The following is a 26,170-nucleotide window of genomic DNA, read 5'->3' as shown; positions in this document are numbered from 1 at the left end:
GATTTGCGATTTGGCATTACCCGTGCTAATTTGTTATGTTGTTGTGGTTATGTATTATGTCGGCATCCGGTTGATTTGTTGTAGTTTGAATGTGGTTGGACCTGGCAATTGTGGTAGGATGTGGTCGGTCTGTAATCAATATTTCGGTCGCTTGGTAATTTCATTAGATGCCCGTAACTATAACTCGTTTATTTATATTCCATGTTGTTTATTGATAAATATACAATTGAAGAAATTCCATTCTATATTTGGAAGTATTACTAATGACAGGTATTTTACTAAATATATACACAAGATGTTCGACAGAAATAAAATATATACTTACAAGAAATTCTGATTTATATTATTTGCAAACATTTAATATAGGTATCAAGCACGGTTAAGAAGTATACACATAGGAAAATCCCTTCAATATGTCGTATTTTGCTACCACTGGCATTTAAAGTCCTTTTCCGTCAATTAAATTAAAGAACACTTTTCCTACTTCACAAATCCAAAAACGACTTACTTACACGCATTACGTTTGAAGAGCAGGTAAGTCATTAAAAGGGGGATTGGACCAATCAGAAACATGGATCCTCTCGTGTCATAAGCAGCCAATTTGTACAGAGCCCTCTTTCTTACGTATGATATTAATATTTTCCACTTTATGATCACAGTAATTGTCGTTCGAATATTAAAAGTTGCGATTGTTACGGCGCACGTGTTCTGTGTGTGGGGGCCCTAACAATAGTCACCTACTGGTGGGGTGTGACATTACCTTTTTAATGTTGCTTTAAATTTTTATAACATTGCTGAATTTATATTGTAACTTTTATTGGAGTTATAATACAGTGCACCTGATAAATGGTCACTCGTCTGGTTATCTAATATAGGATTGGAGTTCTATCTGACATTGACTATGCGAGTGCTACTTCTACGGACAACGTTGGAACGCCTCGCACCTATGTCTATCTAATTACATTTTTAAATCAAAACAGCTGTAGATACTGTTATCTATAAAGCAGACATACATGCGGCGTAGTGGGTGTCTCCGCAGTCAAATCATAAAATCCTCAAACATGTCATATTTGCAATAGATAAATATTGCGAATTTATACTCGTCAGTCGGTCATTGACATAAGTTAAATACTTACCTGTAAATTCGAATTTCTATGAACTTATAAATATTTCAATGGTGATTAATCGTGTCATTAATTGCCAAAACCGTATGTAAATGTATGCAGCACGCGTTAGCTTTTTGTAAAACTGCAATTGATGTAAATGTATGCTTAATCATTTTTTTGATTTATGGACTAGTAATTGCCACTAGATAGTTAGGTTTTTAAAGGCGTATAAACCTCTATTCTCAGTTTTTCGTCTCATAAACTTTGAGGTAAGATTGGTCTTCGATGTATGTATCTATCAGAACAAGTTCCATTAGATGAGTAGGTACCATATAAGTATATTTTCTGTAAAAAATAGGTAGCACATTAGGTATATTTTTGTTATATATTAGATATCTATTATTTACTGTCTCGATACAATGTAAATACCAAACCCTTCTAAAAGTAGGTTAGATACTATTTGGTAGGATTAATTAATCTTTAGATATTATTTTTTAAGCTTTTAACCTATTTAATCAGGAAAGGACAATTCGTGTCTATATTATTTTTTCTACTTCCTAAAATTTGAGCTGGTAAGTAGTAAAATAGTCTAAATACAATGAAAGACATAAAAGAAAGAATACCTATTATTAACAATCACCGACTATCTACAATTGTCTTTTATATGAGTGTACCTATAAGTCTTATAATATAGATTATTCACTATCTCTTTCTGTTCACAGTGCCGCTGGTGCGATGTGTGATCGCGGCTATGGGAGCGCGATGGGCCACTTTCCCATGGGTCCGATGTCAGCTATGGGGGCGATTGGCACCATGGGCATATCCATGAACGGCCAGAGCCAGCAGAAGAAAACCCAGGAGGAGCACATCAAGCGGCCCATGAACGCGTTCATGGTGTGGTCGAGGCTGCAGAGGCGGAAGATAGCTCAGGATAACCCAAAGATGCATAACTCCGAGATCTCAAAGAGATTAGGTAAGAAACTTTATTATAAGTAAATTGTTTATCCTGTCGAAACTAGAAGGCGTTATTTCTAATTACAAAAGGTTTCATAAATGTGGATAATATATGTAGTTGAACCTTTTTTTGGTACCCGGTGCCGTGGGAGCGACACAGGGTTATGTGGGACTCTTACCCCACTAAAACCCCCCCGGTTGCGGTCCTACAAAAGGTTTCATAGATCTGGATAATATATGTAGTTGAAAGTTGATTTGATTTGAATGAATAGTTAATCTTTTTAGCCGCCTGCAGAGGGTAATGTTTATCAGTTGTATGTCGGTATGTATGTCGCATTTGGCACGTCCTATAAACGTCATGATGGTTTTTAACATAGGAATTTTCATTGGAATCATCTAAATTGCGGGAGTAAACACTGGTGATATAGATATGTTTAAAATCCGATTACTTAAATCGGGTTTTTGTTTTTATAATAATTGGTAGATATGGTTATAGATCTCTTTCGCTAGACCTTCCGGTACACTTACACTTTAAAAGCTTCACAAATTACATCCTTGACTACTGATCATTAATGGACAATTCCAATTTCAACATCCTCACTATCATTCAAATGTTCTAAATATTATGCAAATCTATTCGCTATTAATGACTTGCTTCATAATAAGCGATGAAAGTTGACAAAACACGTGTAATGGCTATGTTAGCTTTATTTTACTTTACATATTTTATTAATATGAATAATTCGTGAAATCAACATTAGTAAAGTAATCTGTAACACTGTATCTAATAATAGAACCAACACTATGCAGGTCATAGAGGTGTTAAGTCATTGGCCAAATTTAATTATAGTTAGGTAGTAGTCTCTGTTATACGCTTTTATTAGTTTTTGTAGCTTTGGTGTCGTCATAGTTGCACTACAAAATTTTCTCCACTCACCAAGGGTTGACAGGTAGAGAATGCCATCAGGCATTAAGTTTGCCCTGTTGTACCTTAACCTTGTGTTTGTGTTACAATAAATATATAAATAAATAAAAAAACGTATATTTTTGGTTATGGTGTGGGATAATTCAGCTGCATCTTGACACACCTTGTGCACTTGTCTTATTTTTATAGTCAGAAGATTTATATGCATAGTCCGCGTAAACCTGCTGGTCCGCTCTGAATATATAAATGAATCGCGTCGCCATAGCAAATTGTATGACTACACCTGCTCGCAACAGCTTCAGAGCGGACTAGAAGTTTGGCGCGGACTATAAATTTGTCATTATTAAAATGTATTATTTAGGTAAGTACAGTTCGAACTCGTTGCTCGCTCCTCGCTGTCTGTGAAGCAGTTCCTTAATCCCTCTAAGATGAGGGCTCATTGTGATTGCAAATTGATCAATCGTACTCACCTTAACCCTCAATGGGCTTAGTTTCCATAAGTTCAATAACTACCATTGTTGATGGAAATTGATGCAAGATATTAGGTATGGGTACCCCCGCTATTTCCTAATTGAATAAAAACAATAGAAGCAGGTGCCAATTTCACCTCTAAGAGCCTAAACCACTTTATGTGCCTCTCGTATATTTAAATAGTCATTGGACATTTGTAAGCATCATATGTATAGATTAGGAACTCGTGAGGTCGTCTTATGTCATATTATGTCTCATGCCATACAAAATCCAAAGCCTTCCCGAAAAACGAAAGAACTGCCCGATTGAACTTCACTATTTCTATCATCTAAATGAATGGAGGGTAAACGATTTCTCATAAAATTAGTATGAAAGATGGTGTTTTAAAAACATTATTGTATCTATAAAATAAAAAAAGAAAAACATATATTTTATGATACTAAGTGAAAAATTAAAAATTTTGTTCCTATTATTTTTAATTAAGAGAACTCGTGTTTTAGTGAACCAATTTGCTTAGACCTTTGTCACGCTAAAAATATTAATTCTACCCAATAAACGACACTTGACAAAACAGGAAAACGCTTATGTCGCCTATAAAGCACACGTCCATTATCAGATCAGTTTTTATCGAAATTCATTTAGCGTAAGACACGACCGCGGGTTCATTATACATAGACGTTTACTGAACGTGTCTCGTGCCTTAGAAACCGGTGGACAAAAAGTCCGCTAACCGTAAAAAAAGGACGCAATCAACCGGCAGAACCTCGCAGCGGGGTACCGGCCACCGAATTAATCAACGACCCAATGTAAGCAAAATCCAGTCTAACAGAGAATTTAAAAATGTTCAGAAAAGGGGAGACACGGCCGGAAGAGTATGGAAAAATAAAACCAACGCGCCCGCCATTCTGGCGGTGACGGCGAGAGGAAACGCCATTTTCTATTTTCCCCTCCTTTTTAACACTAGCCGTTCTTGTATGTTAGTTGTAGGGTATATAAGTCGATGTTGCTGTCGAATCTGTTTTCAGGAGCAGTTTATATTTAGTGAGGCGGTTTTTATATAATCCGTTTTGTATAGATACATTTGTATTGTCAGTTTACAAATGGTTAGCTGAATACGATTCAGCTATGGTCATCAAAGCCAGATTTCTTGATGTCTAAAAACTGGTTATCATTTCGTAAAAGGCTTGTATAAAAATTGAAAAAGCAAACATTAGAAATGGACTGTTCAAACCGAAAGAAATATTTGATTATTTTTAGCAAAGTATTCTTGGCAATACCTAAGGATAACTAAAATGCAAAAACATTATCATCATTAAATCAACCCATTACTGTCCCACTAATGCGCAAGAATTTCCTTTCACATGAGAAGGGTCAGGCCATTATTCACTATTGCCACTGGTCAAGTGGTAGGGACATTTCACACACCTTTTAAAATTTTATGAACTAACATCAGCCAGGAGGCTATTTTATGCGGTTTTCGTTTGGAAACAAGTGACAATTAATTTCATTTAAATTATTAAAGTTTAAAGCTGAATCATATCTCTTGTTTGTGAAGCCAAAATTTATATTAATTGAAAGATAAATTTAATGCACAATTGCAATCAAAAACAGCTACATAAAAACGACGAAATAATACAATTAACAATAATTCAACACGCAAACACGATCCGCAATAAAACGTACGAATTACAATAAACAGCGTCCGATCGTATTGCCCTGAATCGTACAATTTCATATTTATTGTGAGCAGTTTTCCCGTTCTCATCTGTACACAATGCCATCTGTCGTTAGGTACCTGTCGATAATCAACGGGTGTACAGTATTGTTTACACTGGCGTTAATAAATCGACGCACAAAACGCGTTTTGTTTGCGAAACCAATCGCAATGTCGGCCGACAAATGTCGATGCGCGTAACAAAGGTATCGGCAAACAATGCTCGCGTATCTTTTTACGACGGCGGGCGTATGACACACTGGCGCTGTGGACCGCGAATATATCTGTTCGAGCTGCTAGTATAAATATAACATTAACGATAAGTATAACACTACATGTGCAGGGAGCACTATATATAATAATAAATACGTCTCTTTTATTTCGTTTCGTTGGCAAATTTCAAATCCTTAATATATCGGTTAATTTTATATTGCATTGAAATAAAAAATTGCATACTATGTCACACATATGTGAATCATAATATATTAGGTGGAATAAGTGTACAATATATTTGTTCGCCTTGTTCTGACCCATTATGAAATGCATTGTAACATTAACATTATTCTGTTATTATTACTTTATATTTTAATAATCAATAAATCGAAACAAACATTTCCTGTTTACGAAAATAAATCCCATAAAACATATTCATAAAGAAGTAACTAAATTTGTACACTAATAATAACATCAACATAAACGATATAACAACAGTAACAGAAAAGTAAGAGCAGGCAGTTACAGGCGAAGAAAAGCTTTTCAATGTTATATTTTATTTTTAACGCAACAAACAGAAGTTACGGTTGATCAGCTCTACCCGCTAGATTGTGATATTGATCACGATGCAGAAGAAATCGCCTTCATGTTTTAAAAACCTTATAGCCATTTGGTCCATTGATTGGCTCGCTTTCATTTTGATAAGTCTGGTCGTCATCCTTTAAACCCATGTGTTATCAGTCGTGTTTGTGTTCAGTGTCTGATGCATTGCCCTCAGCCAACTGTTAGGGGCGTTGCTCCGTAGTTAATATTAATTAAAGGTGGGGCGGGACATTGTAGTTCCTATAATTGGTTTCCATTTATCGATGCAACCCTACCACGTGAAACGTCGAATTTGCTAATTTTCCTTTGGTTCCATTCCTTGAGACCAATTAAATAATTCGAACTATTTTGTTGTTGTTAGCCTAAGAAGCATGCAGTGTATCTCAACGGAAAAGTTACACTTATCTTTGTACTAATACTGAAGATAAAATATTAATTGGTTAGTGTAGGCAAAGAGCTTAAAGACTTAATGGTCGTGAGAGAATTTTGTATTCTTGTGAAAGAAATAAAAGTTTCCAATAAACGTTATTTTCATTATTGATCGATTAAAAAAGGGAACGGTATTTTGGGTCGTCACGCACTAATTATAAGCGCAGCTAAATTAACCAGCTCCATTAATTTCACACGGCCCTCAATAACGTCATTACCATTATCCCTTGAATCGTTCACACTGAAAATCCACTGTTACATAGCATATGTCGCTCCGAATCCAATTTACGGCGATTTTCCTCGCCCGCCTTATGTAGACAAGTTTTTTCGAGTTTTTTGTTTCACTCGCCCCGTTTTTTGCGGCCGCAGTAATTAAACCACCGGAGCTATCTTTCTCCATTGGTTATAATCCGACGTAGTGGAAGGCATGTCCAATGGCAGGCCCGTTCGTAATCGTGTAAAGAACCCCGTTGTGCTTCCACAAAAGTTACGTTTTTTCGGCGGCAGTGTGTACGCCCGGCACAAATAACTAAGCATTGTGTGTAAGGTTTCTATTAAAGCAGACTATAATGTGGTACTGATAGAATGACGCACTATTTTGTTCGGCTAGAACGGCAGCCGGCGTCGTAAATGATCTTTTATTTTGATGGACTCCGAATTAATTTATAATAGATTTTTTGTTGGATTCCGCACGCAGCGTGATCAATTGAGGTGAAGTCTAGACCACGCGGATACCACCTGCATTGTTGCTAATGCAAACTGTTATTTGATTTCGATAATAGGCACAGTAAAATCAACTTCAAATCAATTGTATTGTTATTTCCTTACTGTACTATGTGAAGATAATACGTGAACACTTAGGTTTGAATTATTGCTTCTTTGATCTAAATTAGATTTATATTCTCGGCTTATTAAAAGATTGCTCATTGCTCATTAATTACTGGATCTGACTTTCAGTCTAATTCTAAAGTGCAATAATAAATATTCACTGCAATCAAATAGCAATATTCTTATTTATATTTCTAATGATACATTGACAACTCAAGCATTCATCTGTAAGAAAAAAGTTTCATCATAATCTTAATTAATATACTTAAAAACTTTATGCTACATCTGACTTAAAATTAGATTAAAGAAACAGTATAAAATGTTTTGTTTAGAAGCGTTACCGTAAACACCAACCCACACTTGATAAAACACCTCGGCTGAATAAAATATAAAATGCATTTCAGCTAACAAGGTGTGTTACTGTTTACACTGTATGTACCAACTGTTACTCGTACATAAGTCGTATACTTAAACATAGGGAGGCTTATCGCGCGGTGCCAGGCCTCGCCCCGCTGTCAGGGGCACGCAACAAAAATACTCTTGTTGCCATATTGTGCCTCTCTTCTCCTGTTGTTCACGAAAAGCGCCCTCTATGCACCGTTGTTTAATTACTACAGCCTTTTGTGCCAACGTACACTGACGGATATTGTGGCCGGCTCCCGGCCTACAATGTAAAAAGTCGCCACGTTTTCTTTTTGCATATTTTCCGCTTGAATGTATTTAGTCGTAAAATAAGAATAATGCATTGACATTATTCGTTTAGTGTTTTTGTTCCTGATCGAAAGTTATCGCCGGTTCCGCCATGGTTTCGATTGACGATTGTGTTGGGTTTCTTTGTGCTTTTTCTATATATTGGACGCAATTGCCAAACAGGCGATCGGAAACTATAATCTAACTGCCTTTAGATTTCTGATGATTTTGACAAAAAAGCTAAACATAGTTTGTTTACTGGACTAGTTGTTTGTTGGAAATGTTATGGAAATAGCCCAACATTCTTAGGGACATAAACCGCGTCTCATAAATTTTACTTCTTCAGTAATTGTATTGTTTGCGAAGTTAGTTCAAATTATCAATCAGTAGAATTAGTACTGACTGTTTCTAACGGCAAATTCCTAAAAGCTATTGAAGTGATTATAACATGAAGAGGCCTTTCAATAGACATATATCCCAATGTAATGCTATTAATTTACCTGTAGAATTCTTGGAAACGGTAAATAGCTGCACTTGTAATAAGTCGTGAGTTCGAAGTCGTGTGAATTTGGGAAAGCAACTTACAACTATGAGGAAATCGAGAGGAAAGCTTTTAAGATTACCGCAGTTGACTAGAGTTGTTGGCTGTTGTCTAATCCTTGGCCTTACAATCAGAAACGCTCAGGCTTTTTGAAATATAACAGATTCATCCCTGTTAATGTAATGATTTGATAATGTCGCCAATTTGTCGCCATATATTTATTTCGTTTGGATACTGGCGACGTGCCTTTCCATTGTTATAGGGGTCTAAGAGAAGACCCGTGCGAAGCAGAGAAACAGTCCCAATCACAGTTGATATTGATATAGGAGTTTTATTTAACAAAGGTCGCAAGCAGAAAATAATAAATGAATGCCAGCATTACAAGATGATAGGAAAGGGATAGGAAGGAGAATACATTGAAACTATGTAACAACAATAGACATACTTACATACCCACGGGTAGCATTTACTTTCAAAGTGGTGTACAATCGCACAATACCCTTCCGACTCAGTGAATATCAAACGAATGCCTAACAAAGCCTTCAGAACGATGGGTGGTCTATCTAGATCTATCTAGTTTCTTTATGTCTGTGCGTCTGCTGTAAGATGTCTTGTTGGGAGTTAGTAGAGCATCACTGTTCTATCTAGAAGGTTACATGCAAGGCTGAGTATAAAAAAACTAGGTATTTTTATTCAGAGAATCAAATTAGGTTTCATTTTTTTTTGTTTTATCCAGTGACCGTGAGGTAACCCGTGGTTGTGGCCGTGGTGTGTTAGGAACACTGACAGATTAAATCTAGGAATTAAGCACCAGAATCTTTTTGCTAATTTATTTGTCTAATGACATCTTCAACATTTGCAGACACGCGCGTAGAGTATGGCAAAATTCTCCTGAGAACTTTATGTTCATACATGAGTTGCATAAATCGCCTTTTTACTAGGTATATGACTCTTGGTATCACCGTTAAATTTCTTATAGCATTTTTGTTCTATTTCAGTAGAAGGTAAATATTACAACAGATCTGATAAATATATTTAAATGAAGTGTCCCATGAGCATTATTAATACTATTTGCTTCATATACAATGCCATCTAGTACTAACTTTGTAAGATGATCAGAATTTTCAACACGCGATCCAGTCATTAGGTAGGTAACTTTTTTTCTCTATTTGCGTTTATTTTAATTTTCCTCTGATAAATTTATTATTACTGTTTGCCTTGTTTTAACTAATTTATTTAAACAAAGATATTGTATTTCTATATTGTTTTCCGATCTGCCCAACATGTTTTACCAGTAAACACATGGACAACACGCAACTTTCGTTTTACCCGTTAAAATATTTTTACAATATAGGTAATTACAGCAAAGTTATATTCCAACCGTAACATAGCCGTAACAAAAGTATCCGTAAACCATCCAAAAAAGAATCTATTAAGATTTAATAAAATCATGACCTAAATAACGTCTTACCATTTCAATTTTCCGGACGAAAGGGTGGCCCTCCTTCGGCTTTGTCGCTCGCCCCCTCCACCCCCCATTGTAGCATGGCACACAAGCTTTCAGAGTAATGAAGAGCATTTTCGTCCGATTCCGAGTACAATGGCCGTTTTAATACAACGCAGAGAGGAAAGTCCTTTGTCGCGCGCGGCATTGTGCTGACGTGAGTGTGTTACATACTCCGTTTGTTTTTTGTCTCGCGTTTTGTGCGCGATTGACGCTCACAAAGGTGCGTAATGTAAAACGTCCCTAATATCCCTTTGGAGGTTGCAGGTCGTGTTGGTTTATCGTTTTCTCATTACTTTACGGGGCCGGCTAGTGCGCGCTGTGAGATTTTGAGAATTCTGTGTGACGGAATGTTGCGGAGTTTGAAGTTATGCCTGCCTAAAGTTTGTTTACTCAGTGATAATTTAATTTCATTATTATCCTTTTGAAAAAAATATGGTAACTTTATAGACAATTTTGTTTATCGCGATTTCAAACAAGACTTATCTTAACTTGAAACGCTTCATGTAACAATAACCTGCTCCAGATGCCAACAACAAAGTCACAAATACTTGTAGTGCCAGTATTCTAGTTGATTCTTGGTATTTAAATACGGCAGTAGTAAGTACGTCTACAATAACAGAATTACGGAAAAGCCTTGAATTAATATCTGGAGTGGATCTTTTGGAAACGTAGTGGGAAGAAGTCTTCACGTGGCAATTTGTGATATAACGTGAATCTCAAAAAAAATTGAGGGAACGCATTCGGCTGGTTGTGCAGCGACTTTTTGTGACTAGCAATAATCTTTGAATATACGACACTCTTGCTTATAAGAAAGTATCTTTACATTTTCGCACTCTAGTACTAGGAGACCCTTTTCAAATACTTACTCTGTCCATGAAGATCACACTAACACCAGTAGTCATAATCCATTCAAATATCCCCACTCAAAATCATGTATTAAGAAAACGCCACAACGATCCAACGTTTATTCGATACTCCCATTCCATTATTCGAACAACCATTATTCAATGTTGCCAGCGCCACCATTGTTTAGACGAACGGCTGTAGGAAATAATTATTGTAGAGTGGCAACACTGTAGCGGCACGCGTCGATAGCTGATTGTTAATTAAAATGAAAATAATACTCGGCGTCCTTTTTGTAGAATTTAAACTCATTTATGCCAGGCCTGTTATACTGCTGAGAAAGTAGTGATATGTTATATTTGTCTGCGATGTAGAAGAATGAAAGATGTTGAGACATTTGCGCGGGTTTAAGGTTTTTGTAACTTATTTTAGAGTTTGGATTCTTCGGTTAGTTATTAGTAGTTAAAATAAACCACAAACCTTCGAATTGTGTCATAATTATGAACCCCACTGATTGTTGAGATATTACCTGTATTGCCTACTTAGATATAAAGTTCAATTCCCACTAAGAGTACACTGGTTTTGCAAATTTTGGCCATCAGAATTTATGTAGCACATCATACGACAAATTGTAACTTTTACATAAATACTTTGGGACAAATATGAGCGCGGTGGTAAGGACTAAAAGGTGAAATAGAAATAAATTCAAAAGGTTCTAGATCCTAAGAATCTATAGTAAACATACGAAGTTACTTGAAGATGCAAAGAGCTTCAACGCCGTAACAAACAAACAAATACCGCTAATGTTAATTCACATCACTCAATGTCATTAAGACGTGATTTGCATCACATTATGCGACTCTATTCTAGTTGGAACAAAGCTAGGGAAAAATTCTTGGCGTCAGTCTTCTCTACGAGCTGACGACACAGGAGCATTGTGTCGCACAATGCCAACGAAACCGAGCTCAGAGAATGACATAGAGTGGCACAGTGTTGTTGTTGGAATACGGGAAATTGCGAGGCTTATTTATACAGTAGGACACTGCTCTGAAAGGATCTGCTTTAGCATTCGTTTGCCCTTTTGTTTGTCTTGAATACAAGTGGAATGGAACTGCATTTATTGATCTTAATGCCCTTTGTTTCAGCGAGTTGTGCAAGTGATGTGTGGCGAATCGGTTGACGTGTGTGAGTGTGTTGAGAGCGTTATTAGCATTAGAAATCATTGTGTAACATGAAGATAGATATTTAAAATATAGACAATATTCTGTTTATGAGCGTATAAGAGAATGATAATTACTTATTGATAAGAAAAAATAAATATGATTCGAGTAAAATTATAGATGATATGAACTCGTTAACAGACAACTTGCTGAAGGAAATTACATTAGATTTGTAAAGAGAAATCATAGCCCGTCATCGCTGAACAGTACCTACGTTTGAGTTACGCATTATTGGCAAGTACAAGATCCTTATCATTCCACCGACAAAAGGGAGTACCCTCCCCGAAGTATCGACACAATAATGAGGAACCGGGAAAAACTTCTGTAGCGGAATGAAAAGCGCAAATTCGTCATTAGGCGGCGCTTTCCGCCATTGTTGTGTCTGTCCCTCTCTTCCCGGTGAAAAGACACGCGTGTATGAGCGAGAGAACGGTTGGTCCTCCGGCCGGATTGTTCCTTTCTATGTTGGCGACATTGTTTTCGCTTTTATGCCCGCCTGAATCAGGATTGTCTTGTCTGTTTCAATGGCCGGTGGCGCCCCTCCACGGTATCGATGCGATGAATACAGCCTTCTATAAATGGGGGGAGACAAAGGGTTGGTCTCTTGAATCGAGCTGGGAGACAGGTCGTTCGTGCCTTCGATTATATTGTATCGATTCAAAGCCATTGTCTACGCAATGAGGGATGGTTAGAGCAAATTACTTTTCTCCCGTTGTCTCTCCCATAATAGTTTATTATAAACATTTGTTCCAGTACACAAAGCCGTTGTAGCAGTATTCTCTAGTGATCTTTTATATTTCGGCTACAATGCCTTTCTTATATCTGGAATAAATGCCTTCTTTCGGATACTCGGCGGCGGGCCCGCCATTATTACGTTTTTATGAAAATACAATGTTGAAACCGATTCTGTCTCCTTTTTCGTCCGAATCTTTTTGATTAGTTTTCTGAAATATATTTGTTGACAATTTCATTTTTGTACGTCTTTATAAATAGGTTTTGTCCCGGACCATGATACTTTATTTAATGTTTATTATAATGTCCAGATTTTTCGTATAACAGATTATGGTATGGGCGTAACTTTTAAAAATAAACGTATGTTATAGATAAGTAGCACTTCATTTCTGATTAGTTTAATTATTATTATCTATTATGGATTAACACAAATAGGAGATCATACCAAAAAAAAAACTTAAAAGAAATTTCAACAAAGCTTGTTGCATGAGCAAGTGCAAATGGGCTGTATGTCCATCTTTTCTTCTGCAAAAACAAATATATCTACCATAAACTTTCCTCTCCAGGAGCCGAATGGAAACTCCTGACAGAAGACGAGAAGCGGCCGTTCATCGACGAGGCCAAGCGCCTCCGAGCCATGCACATGAAGGAGCACCCAGACTACAAGTACCGACCCAGGAGGAAACCCAAGACCCTGAGGAAGGAGGGGTACCCGTACTCGATACCGTACCCCAGTGTACCCATGGACGCGCTCAGAGCTGGTAAGTCCAATTTATCATATAGCAAAGCGACAAAAGAAATTACAATTTGCAAAACATTCGTGATGTGAGTGGGTCTTAAATTAAGCACTACTATTTCTTCTAAATTACATAACAATAAGTAATAAGTAAATGTAATAAGTGTTATCTTATAGCGAAAGGTATTCCTGGGATTACTACCTATGTCTTAGTAGTCTGAAAGGACAGAGGAGCAGGATCTATTAGCTTAGACGCAGCCCTATTTAGCCACATGACAGTCAGTCATGTGTTGTGCAACTCACTGGTAATGAAAGTTCATACTTTTTAAGTCAAAAAAATGTTACACCTATATGTTTACGATTTTGCACGTCTATATAAGACACTGATTCGAAGTCAAAGTTTTACGGATCATATACCTTTCCAAATTATAAAAAAAAAATTCGATCGTAAAGCACTCTCTGATGCTTCGCATCATGAGTCGTGCAATTCTTTATTGAAGGACGCTCCAATTCTTTTTATTAATTAGTCGTAACGAAATACATTTAAAAGCTATGATTTAAAGAATTGTTTGCCTCATGTTATCATTGTCGAAAATCCTAACCATCGTTTATATCGAAATTTAATGTTTATGTTTTCGTTATTTTGAAGAATTCTAAGTACTAGTGCAATTGTCTCAAAGTAGCATCAATTACTTAGATAGAATAAGAGTCCCCTCACTAATTCTTTGCAAAATACCTGCAATTTAAGCATTTATAGTTACTTCAATAGCTTTTTTGATTATAAGTTAAGGCGAATGCTTACAATCCGGATGTCTTTATTTAAGCGCGAGAAACAACGGAATCAACCCAGTTATTATACCTTGTAAACCCTTCCAAATTACTACTTCCTTGCAAATGACCGCAGATAAAATCGTATGCAATAAAAATCAATTCTGACAACATCTTTATTGCTTTAAGAGGCTAATTTGGGTACATAATTAACACCGATTACAATATATTTTGCTGTTGGAGAAATATAATTTCCATAAATAATATTTAAAAAAGTTATGTTTATGTATTAATGAAACTGAATTGTTATTTCTTACTTAATTATGTACGTTATTATATACCTAATAATCTCTATATAGTTAAATGTGAGGAAGGTTAAATTAGTAGACAGGGATTATATTTATCACTCATGCTTTTCAATAGCTACTACAAGTAGGTAGGTACCTCCTATACCTAATGAAAATAATATTTTTTTTCTTAATTTTATAATGTAAAATATCCATTTCGAAAATCATTCAACAAAAATCTCTTTTTGGCAAGAACAACAAAATGAAAAAAAAACGTGAATAATTCCATTCATTCTACTATTTTTTTCGTGAACTGGTTACATGTAATTTTCTATGGATAATGAGCGTTTCCAAAATGATTCAAATACAAACCTCTCAATTTCAGCAAGAACAAGTAAATCTAACAATCACGTAGAAAATCTGATCGTAGAGAAAATTGGCGGAACGCTATTTTTGTACAAAAAGAGTGTTGTTAACAACTGTTGTTAAATGGGTACCTTTTTGCCCCGCACGTGCGCTGAAGTATTTTTTATGGAAATGAAGATAAACGTGCCTCTCGGTTGCCTAATCGGTATGCTAAGTAGCCGATTAATCTGGTCATGTAACTGTTACAATATGTACTTACCAATTCCTAAACTAAACTAATGTGTATTAAAAAAAATATCTTAACTCCCGATTTTCATTGTATTGTAGGCGATTATATATGCTTATCTTCTATTTTTATCATTTTATAAATATCATTTTATCTACATCAAAAGTAAGGAAAAATGGAGAAATATTTTTTATTTCATTGCCTATTGATTTTCGCAGTTGGGTCTATTTATACATATGTAGCCAGTATATCTGCTAATGCTGGTATTGCCCATCAGGCCTTTTTAAGGAAAATTTACAGTTAACATATTTATAGAAAATCGCCCTTAATGTAAGAGTATTATTTTAAGTTTATTATTTATTGTTTTTAAATCTAAAACGGTATACTCCAATTAGAAGTATAAGAAATTGAAATACCATAATAATTTTATAATGCCTCACCTCAAAATAAAGTTCAAACCTAAGTAGGTATACCTTGTTTTGCTACATCAATACCATAAAAAGACCAACTTGTCAATTACGAGCAAACACGTATAAACGACAATAAAAAGTGACACAGTGGTGTCGTGAATAGATGTCATCGGGTAACCGTAGATCAGTTGCACAATATCGATACGCGTTGTAACGGCTTGCTGTGCTAGTCTCCACTGTACTTGTGTTAAGTCCTAGTTACAAGTAACGAGTGAGTGGGACACTCATCATCTTGCTTATAGATGTAAAAAGACGGTTTAGTCGCATTGCGTTATTCCTCTGAATAACTTTTATAATTTAGTGTTGTAGAAGCTTTTCTTGGTGTGTGAGGAGGCTCTTAGAATATTTGTATTTTTATGAGACTTAAGGACAATTTATTAGTATTTGTTTAATGGTTATTCTAATAATAGCTTGCGATTTCGATTCTGTTGTTAAATATGTTTTTATGTCCTATTCATTTATGATTATAGGATTAAAGTGATTAAACAGCTCGACCACAACTTGAAGCTAATAATATAATTTTATGTCTTTATTATATTTCTCAAATTTTTGAAATATATTATTATGATTGTAATTTATTTTAACATTCATAAAGTAGAGTGGTATACTATAATATATTGTGAATAGAGCTGTTTGATTTTAAAACTGTTCTTATTCGTACTTCCTCTTCTAGTGGTACAATTGAAAATATTGCATAGCGAACACTGGCGCTAGTGTACTGGAAAGCTTAAACGAGTCACAATACGGTCACTCGCCTCTACAAAAAGCGCGCCTACGGTCACGATTTTTTCTCGTGACTACAAAACTAAGAATCAAAATTTATAAAAAAATGGTTTTGTACTGTAAAGCTTATAGCAGCAGTACGTATTGTGTTATGTAGTACATTATTATATTTATTACGAATGCAGCTCTATATTTTGTTGCGATCTGCTATTATACTCGTATTGCGGCGACACCTCCATGACACCTTTGCCTTGTAGTATTGTAGTTTAGGGTAATAACGCACTTGTAATCGAAGGGGTCAACCTTAAGCTGCACTCCTTCACGGTCCTTTAGGTCCGACTAGAAACACTAAATATAAGAATTACTTTCATAATAGTAAATCCAAAGTACTTGTCTCCAATTCAAAAGTATTTTTATTGTTATATAATACACAATGACTAAAATCTACTTGCGTGTTTTCTTGTAGGTATAACAAAATTGACCTTGTTGACCTTTCTGACAGTGCAATATTATGCGTGACAACAACAATAGATGGCGTAACATAAATCTGTCGTAAACACACATGACGATGTGTAGGTACTTGACGACGAAAAATAAACTATAGGGACTTTAGGTATTACTGGAGCATCTATTTCTAACTAGATACGTTAATGAATAACATACGTACTCGTAAATCATTAAATCTTTCAAGTTCTTTGGGCGTTTTGTAAAAATATTAACTATTGACAAAATGATAACATTAGATTAAATATCAAGATACCTTAATTCGATATAAACGGATAAAAATATTTTTTTACACATTTCAAATACCACGTTTTGCGGTTATATAATTATATTGAGGAGATTATAATTTTATACTATTGGTATTTTTCTTTTTTTTTTTTTTATAATATAAGAGTAGCAGACGAGCATGCAGTCCACCTGATGGTAAGTGGCTACTGCCGCCCATGGACATCTGTAATCAACCCCAGATAGGATTAGATATTCCTACCTGAGGTCGGCCACAGATGCGCCGCTACCCCTGAGGACTAAGCTGGAACGCCTCGGAAAAGTCTGTCTCCCTTACCACACCCTTCAAACCGGAACACAGCAGCGCTTAACACTGCTGTTATTAGGTAGAAATAGGTGTGGCGGTGGTGCCGCCGGAGTCGAACCACAAAGGGTTCTACCACCTTGATGGTATTATTTTTCTTTAGTAAACAGACGTTAGATTTAGTGTAAAAATATGTTATTCTTATTACAATATGAAAACCGCAAAATCTATGATGATTGAAAAATATCAGAGCCCACATTATTAAACACTCACAAGATGTCCCCCGGTGGGTGCCAACAAAGGGCCCGAATGTGAAAAGCGTTCGAAAATAGGACGCATAGTTTAAACCTTGCTTTTGACAGTTGACAGTTTTCACTGTCAAAACGAAGGCGACAATAGGGTTAGTTGGGGGTGCGTCAAATTTCCGTCTTGGGGTTACGTTGACACGCGATTATGGGTATTGAAAGATACCGGTTTCATTGGGCAGTGGAGTTATTGAATTTTTAAGGGTTTTGTTAGCTTTCGATTAGGTCAGCTTACGGTGGAGATGACGCTTGATGTTAGTGTCGATGTGGAGTATCGTGCGTTTTTCTGTTGTTTGACTAAAACATGTTTATTTTTAAGTTATATGTACTTAGTTTGTCGCGGTATGAAAATGATATGAGAGTGTTGTTCCCGAATGAAATAAGAGTTTCGCATGCAGAACTTCAGATGAAATTATGAAACGATTTTGTAGGCGAGGCTACGGCGTTTCATAACAGATACAGTTAGAAGTCATAGATTTTATTGATAAAAGTATTATTAAATTCCTTTTCTACACATTATAAGTTTTGTGATGTGTAATATTTACGCATCGAAAATTTTAACAGTTTTAAGTAGGTAGGTACGTACTTGTAACGTGAGGATTTAAATTAATTAGAATACATCGTTTTATTTAGATACATATTTTTATATTCATTACAGTTATTGTAGAAAAAAATATTACAGAGAATAATTGGAATAAGATTTATAAAAAAAATATTCTTTATCCTAAAAATATTAAAAGAAATGAATGTTTTGATAAATTATTTCTAAGTATTCTGTACATTTTTTAATATTTAAGATTGATTATTATTAGGCAGCCCTTATTTTTAATCTGTTCCTCTGCGGTATCAACGTAGGCGTGGTCGGCACGTGTGTGCTTGCCCTTAGCTTAGGGTTGGGTCACACCGCTCCAAATAGCTTTTAAGTTAATTGCTACCACGAATCCCTATCCCAAATTATATTCGAGGGGAATTAATTAATGTTTCTACATGGAGTTGGCATGGCTTATAACTAAAATTGAAATATAGAAAAAATATGTGATAGAGCACATTTACAATTAAGCAGGTAATATTTGATAGGTACTAAGATATATCTAGTCATAATTAATAGGTCATATAGGTACCTACTTATACCTTTAAACAGTAATTAAAATTATTTTTAATTTATTTATTTCAGATAAATTTAGAATGTCGGTATTTTAATAGTTTGGTATGGAACTGCCTATTGTAAGTAGGTATATTTATTACCCAGTCAATGATTCGTTTAAACTACTTTAATTTATCTAAGATTCAGTTTAGACTGTCTTAACATTGATCACCCATAGGTACTCTTGCATTAGAAAAATTACCCAATTTCTCCAAACGCAAGCGGTTGCATTCGCACAATAGGGTTGGACCACACATGCGACACGTGCGCGACAAACATTAGGGTCGTGACACACTCAAGCCGCCCACCGCCAAACTTGAGGGTAATTTGTATCTACTTGCTTCTGACGGCTATTTGGATAATGAGACGAGTGGTCTATTTGTAATGGGTGGGAATCTTAAGTTGTGATAGGTAACTAATGTAGCCTAACCTAATAGTGTCAAATGTGGGATCATAAAAATACCTATCCCGTATAAACCAACATGTTAAGGTAGATTCATGATAGATTCAGTCATGGCTCTACCGCGATGGTACGTTACGGCAGTATTCCTGGCTTATAACTGCAATGTAAGAATAGCTGTATTAAAATTTTATTGGCAGCCTCTTCAAACCGAACCGAAAAATACCAAAAACAAAAATTAATATCATATCGATAAATATCGCCATTGCTAAAAATGTTTTCATTGTATTATGTTTAAATTATTTAACCCTGCGAATGATATATTATACTTACTAAACCGAACCTTAACCTAATCGTAGATAGGAATATAAAATATTTCCTATTTCATCTAAGCTTCATCAAATATTTAATCAAAATCAAAAAAATATCTTTAAAAATTAACCCACGAAATGCTATCTAAAATCTTATATGAAACAGGCCGTATTTAAACACCGAGGATAAAATTGTCCCATCGCTTCAACAAGTGTTAATATCACCGACACGTCTATATGCAGTGTTTGATTAAAAAATTCCTCTCCTTTGTATAGAATAATTCGTTTAATATATTCCACAGTAATGTCATTGTGGCACGTTTCGAACAATGCCTATGTACAATAGACTTTGATTGCTATTGTAACGTCGTGAAGAAAACGCCTATGTGACAATTGTTTAACTTTTAAAGAGTAGGTGGTGAAATTGATATTATTTTCGATATTAAATGATACTGTCAATGTGTTACGCTTCGTTTCGCTCTAAATATCATTATAAGTTTAATAAGTTTTTAGAATAATATCTACCTACCTTTGTTGTTCGCTGAAGCATCACTATATCTATTTTTGGCCAATACAACATTTACATTTTCCAGAAAAAATAGGCGACTAACTCTGCGAAAAATGATGAGTATGTATGTGCATGAGGATAATTCGTTTCGTTTCGCTGAAAAACCACCCCGTGGCGAAAGGTAACATATAGCAACTTATGTGAAACATATCAACTTGGTACCTTCTTATGTTTAAAAACACATTATACCGGACTTTAGCAAGAACTTTTATATGAACTTTACTGAAATGTGTACTTAAAGTATAGGTAGACTTTCTTTTTTTAAATTTCTTTTATAAGTATTGGGAAATCTATAGGAGAAAGACGTACCTACCTATGCCATTCCAGATGTATCTAAATAGATTTAGGCGAACAAAGTTCTTCATCGTTATAAATTTATAACAATTCGTCACCGCATTCTGTTAGCGAGCATGTCGAGCTATCTTGGTCAAATTGACACAGGTGAGAAATTTAACTGTTTATCTTGTGCTAACGATAGTAAGGGATTGCTTTCACCACCACTTGTTGGCACTGCTGCCTAAAAACTTTATCGAATCGAATATCTAAGATTTTTACCATAAAACATAAAAGTATGGTAAAAAATAAAAGACCTTATAATATAGATGAATATAGCAAACTAGCATGCAGTCCATCTGATGGTAAGTGGCCACTGTCGCCCTAAGAAATCTGAAATGTACGCCTGATAAAAGTAGAGTTCGACCTGTGGTCGACCACAATGTTGAAACGTCTCGGATAAAGGACAAGTAAGTCTCTCTTACCATACCCTTCAAACCTCAAGACAGCTGCTAAGATTCTTAATATGTTATATCGATAATAAAACTCCAATTGCATCAATTGCCGACTAGTTAATCTTCGCAATACATTTTTTTCATGGAGAAGAAGCGGGGAAGATAAAATGAAGGTGAAATACTAATCATACAACACACTGTTACTTTATGTGTCTATAATATAATACTCTTGTTAATCACATAACATTATATAAAGGACAGTATAATTCATTCCCCAGTAATTGTACGGTACCCACTGTTTTCAAATTACATACACGGTTCTACTGTAAATAATACCAACACATAGCCATTATTTTAACAACTGTGCTCAGTATGTTCAACTATTGTGACACACAAGTTGTCCATTAATTAGGTTATGTTGCGTAACCATACAATAAAACTTATTGTGGTATAACAAAAGAAATAATATTAATTGTTATGCAAATTTGTTCGAAACAATTGTTTCATAGCAATAATTGCCTACATCTTTCATAAGGTGTTCGATTTAATTGCTCTAATTGTTGTAATTGACGTACATTGTAATATATCTTTTTGTTTTTATACTGTTTTCAAAAGTATCTACTGTCTATCCAATATTTGCTAGATTTAATGTTTGTAAATTGTATTTACCATAGAGTTTTGTATCGTATGAGTCAATTTTAAAATCGTTTCTTTTATAAAATGTAAGTAACAAATGAGCATGAAGTACACCTGATGGTACATAAATGATATAGAAATTTATAATCAACCTCAAGGACGAAAATGGTAGGACCAGTAAGTGGTAGAACCATAGTCTACCTATTTCTAGCGTGAAATTCTTGCGTTTCTGGCAGACTGTGGATGTATGCTGGACATACCTAATATGAAGGATCACGTTTTCGTCAGGAGTAGTAACGCATTGGTGAACGGCTACGCGTGGAACCCTTGTTCTATGTGGAATTGGTCGGAATATAGTTATGACATGCTATCTGTGATAATATTTTTTTTTATAATATAGGGGTAGCAGACGAACATGGACATCTGTAATCAACCCCAGATAGGATTAGATATCCCTACCTGAGGTCGGCCACACATGCGCCGTTACCGCTGAGGACTAAGCTGGAACACCTCGGAAAAGTCTGTCTCTCTTACCACACCCTTCATACCGGAACACAGCAGCGCCTAATACTGCTGTTATTAGGTAGAAATAGGTGTGGCGGTGGTGCCGCCGGAGTTGAACCACAAAGGGTTCTACCACCTTTAAATAGTTACATTGCCGCAATTTCATAACCTTTTTTGAGTAATATCTAGTAATAAAACATTATCTGCACTGAAAATAACGTATGGAGGAAAACGTACATACACCCTTGCTTAATTTCAGCATTAATCCAATAAAACGCTGCATCACGATTAGCATATTACCAACAGTTTATTACGAAACGGAAGTGACCAATCGTGCGCCGCCGGAAGCCCCACCCCCGCGCTACTGCTTCCGGTCGCGTGACGTCATTTACATGACAGTCGTGCGTAGGACGCCGGACAGACAAGACGTTGTTTGGCAGCTTTTTGTTTATGGAATAAGGAAATGACTTGCGCGTTGACAGAACGATGGATAGTCAAAATATTTATTTGGTTCTATATAAACTAGATTTATGTCCTTGGCTCTATTTGAAAATTTTGTAATATACGTTAAGGACTTCATTAATTAAAAAAAAATACATAAGCATATTAAACGTAGGTAGGAACCTATGTTGGCAAAATGGCGTTTCGGCGACCAACTACAACACCCAGACAATCTGTTGTGGACTGAACCAACGTATTGAACAAGTATTAAGTATATGTTTATTTTATTTTTACAATAGAGATCTAACGTCTATTTTAGTCAGTGTATTGGAGTTGATTTAGTCTTTCTGTAATGAACTTGATTAAGAGATTGGCAAGCGTAAAACACTGTGACGTTGAGATTTTGTTGGTAATCTTTAGAGTTTTGTAATTTCTAATGCTATTTGGCAGGCGTTGTAATTTTTGTTATACTAATCATTTCATTTTTTGTTATGAGTACTCTAGTGAAATTTCTTTTGAGTTGTATGTAAAACAGGACAATCAATCTTCTCAATATTTTTGCAAATGTTATAAAACACATCAGTCTGTTTTTCTGTCAGTTTTTCGCTTGTAACTTTAAAATTCTTGGTCTTATTTAAATGATTGTTCTTAGTATGGAAAATAAGTAAATATGGCATCATAGCGGGTTTTAGTTTGTATTTTTATGATAGGTAATTTAATTTATATCGAAAGAAAATGCGTGATACACTAATTGCATTGCATGGTTCCCTCTAATACGACTAACAACCCATATGGGACTAAAATTAACAAAAGGTACACAGTCAACGCGAGTGGAACCACAGAAAGATGAATTAACTTCATACATAGGTATGTAGTCATTACATAGTACATACTTTTTAGTACTAATGTACTATGTTATGTTTTGACACTTTTTCTGAATAACTTTATAAACATTATTCGCAACTTTACACATCCTTACGATTATTACAGAGGACTCTCAAACATGTCGGTTCTATTGATCTTTTATTTAAACTCATTAATAGGTTCAAGTCGTCGATCGTGAGTGGAACGTATCGCAGCGTGATTTGCGGAAACTGCCGCTAATCTATCAATTTAAGCACGGTTTGTTAGTTTCGTCCGTATGTCCGTATGGGGTGTGGTGGAACCGCTTCGTCATTTGTTGGGATACATTTTAAGCGTGCATAATCATGTAGGTCGCGTTAGTCTCATTTTTGTAAAAACAGTGCTAATAGGGTTCCTTTTGGTTTTTACAACTATTTAAATTTTGTGGCATATTAATTTAAGTAAAATCTTTAAAGTATTTTAAATGTCCTACATAGCTTCCTTAGATAATACCTACCTATCACGTGCTATAAAACACCTAATTTGAAAACACTGGCTGACAAGGCCTTCTCAATTCGCTTTAAGAAATAAACTTCTGGAAAAATAAATTCAACTGCCAATTTTCGATTACGTACAAATACGTCTATCACAAACATTGTAAAACAAATTAAAAACAAGAAACACTTATAAACAGTAAAGGAACCGTTTGTAGCAACTAATTGAATTGACAAACTGAAGCCAGTCAACCTCAAAGTGCACTACCACCAACCCTAAAATAGCGGTGGCAATCTGATCGACAACAAAAACTCAATTAATTCGCCCGAGAAAGGGTTAAATTTACTATAAACGATGCCGCAAAAATGCCACATCAAAAGCCTTAGCTAATTTTAATTAAACTCTCAAGACGGCGGAGTTCCAAGTTTTTATTTTCCCTTTCTGTTACAATTTCGAGGGCCCTCGGGCTTAGGCTACCTTATACCGTTTGGAAAGTTTCAAAGGATTTATGAATCGGAGGCGGGAATTTTATTTCTATAAGCCACTGCTGTTTATATAACCCTGGTAACATAATCCGGACAAGTTTAAACAAGATATCAAAGCAATGGTTAAGGCATATCTAAGCCTGTTTGTTAAATAGTTATTTCAATTTTTTTTTAATATAAAGAAAAACGAATGTCAATCATAATCGAATAAAATAATAATCCCTTCTTTTGATGCAATCCGTAGTTACCTGAGAGCAAAACAAAACACTTTAACCAAACGGAGTTTAAACGGAAATATCTTGAATAAGCCTACTGTTATAACTTTGCTATGAAACAAAACATTTATCTTCCACGCATGATTGAATATGTCATGTTATAAGATTCGTAGTCTACTGCACTACTACAGTGGTACAATGGTTCGGCAAGCTCGTCACGATAATATTAACAGATTTTATTGAGATAATCTCAATATGAACAAAGTATGTACAAGTATCTTTAATGAATATTTTAGTGATACGAGATGTCGTCAAAATTCGTTTAAGTTCACAATAAAACGAAAATATAAAGATATTATAGCATTACGGAAAGCCCTGTCCCTTTTTCGAATAGATTGGATATCCATTCATCAATTCATATTCCACACAAAGCCTCACAGAGCAGATAAAAACACCTGACGGCACAGAAAATGACCACTTTTCCGTGAAATTTAACACATTGGATCCGACAAAACGAAGGGGAAGAAATGGAAATCCCTTTCCGTGTCCGACCTTTTCCGAATCGATCCTGTATGCACAATACTTTAGCTATATTTACGCATTAACATAGTATGTTGGTCGGAAGCCGGTCATTATGACGCGGCCGGCGAAATGGACGCATTGTGCGCGGCTTAGGGCGGTGTATGGAGTTAGTTGGTTCCCGGTATTCTTTGTGAGCGCACTGAATGAGGAATGAATGTATGCTGATTTTGAATTTGGAACTGTTTGTTATTTTCTTTTTTACTCGAATGATGGTCAGCTTGATGCGAGTTCGGACTATACGCAAATAAAATTAATCATCGATTATTGTTTGCACTGAATAAACATAGAATTGAGAAACTAATTCTGATTTCGAATTTGGAACTATTTTGTTTTCTTTATTGCTTGAATGATGATCCGCTTAATGTCAGTTCAGACCGTATAGATAAATTAATCATCAATTACGATTATGGCTTACACGGAACAGTGTTATGCAACGCTTAGATAGGTATTCGCCTAGTAGGTATAGATATAAATAGGAAGAATACATGCAAGTACGCGTAAGTAAATAACCTAATCAGGTATTTGAATAATAACAGAATTTATGAGGTTCAATTTTTTACAGTTTTCTATACTCAATTTAAAAAAAACACATTTTTATAATTAAAAACAGGAATTTATAACCCTTTTTTTTTTTTTTTTATAATATAAGAGTAGCAGACGAGCATGCAGTCCACCTGATGTAAGTGGCTACTGCCGCCCATGGACATCTGTAATCAACCCCAGATAGGATTAGATATTCCTACCTGAGGTCGGCCACAGATGCGCCGCTACCCCTGAGGACTAAGGTGGTACGCCTCGGAAAAGTCTGTCTCCCTTACCACACCCTTCAAACCGGAACACAGCAGCGCCTAACACTGCTGTTATTAGGTAGAAATAGGTGTGGCGGTGGTGCCGCCGGAGTCGAACCACAAAGGGTTCTACCACCTTCATACCCTATGGAGATAATACCGATAAAACCGTCGAAAAATCGAGAGGGTTTGAATTTAATATAAATAGGCGCTCTTCATATGAAAATTATCTATAATAAACAAATATCCTGTCACTCGATCACCATAAATAAACGTGGAAAACATCGACTCCTAAATTAATAAAACTCTTGAAAACTTGAAGGAGAAAAATCGGTTATTC

At 35.5% G+C, this 26,170-nt stretch overlaps 1 protein-coding gene across 1 annotated transcript in view; it reads left to right on the top strand.

Annotated features, from left to right (window-relative positions):
* Positions 1–26,170, top strand: part of Sox21b (SRY-box transcription factor sox21b) — a 51,291-nt gene that overhangs the window by 11,277 nt on the left and 13,844 nt on the right. Inside the window, exons 2-3 of the mRNA XM_073081181.1 lie at positions 1,829–2,079; positions 13,343–13,537. Coding sequence (XP_072937282.1) covers positions 1,829–2,079; positions 13,343–13,537 — 446 coding nt within the window. The remainder of the gene's footprint in view (positions 1–1,828; positions 2,080–13,342; positions 13,538–26,170) is intronic.

This window comes from Epargyreus clarus, unplaced genomic scaffold, assembly GCF_041222505.1.
Source record: "Epargyreus clarus isolate Ecla_fem2 unplaced genomic scaffold, WU_Ecla_fem_2.2 ptg000015l, whole genome shotgun sequence".
In the NCBI taxonomy this organism is placed as follows: Eukaryota; Metazoa; Arthropoda; class Insecta; order Lepidoptera; family Hesperiidae; genus Epargyreus; species Epargyreus clarus.
This window is presented reverse-complemented; position numbering and strand designations above follow the sequence as displayed.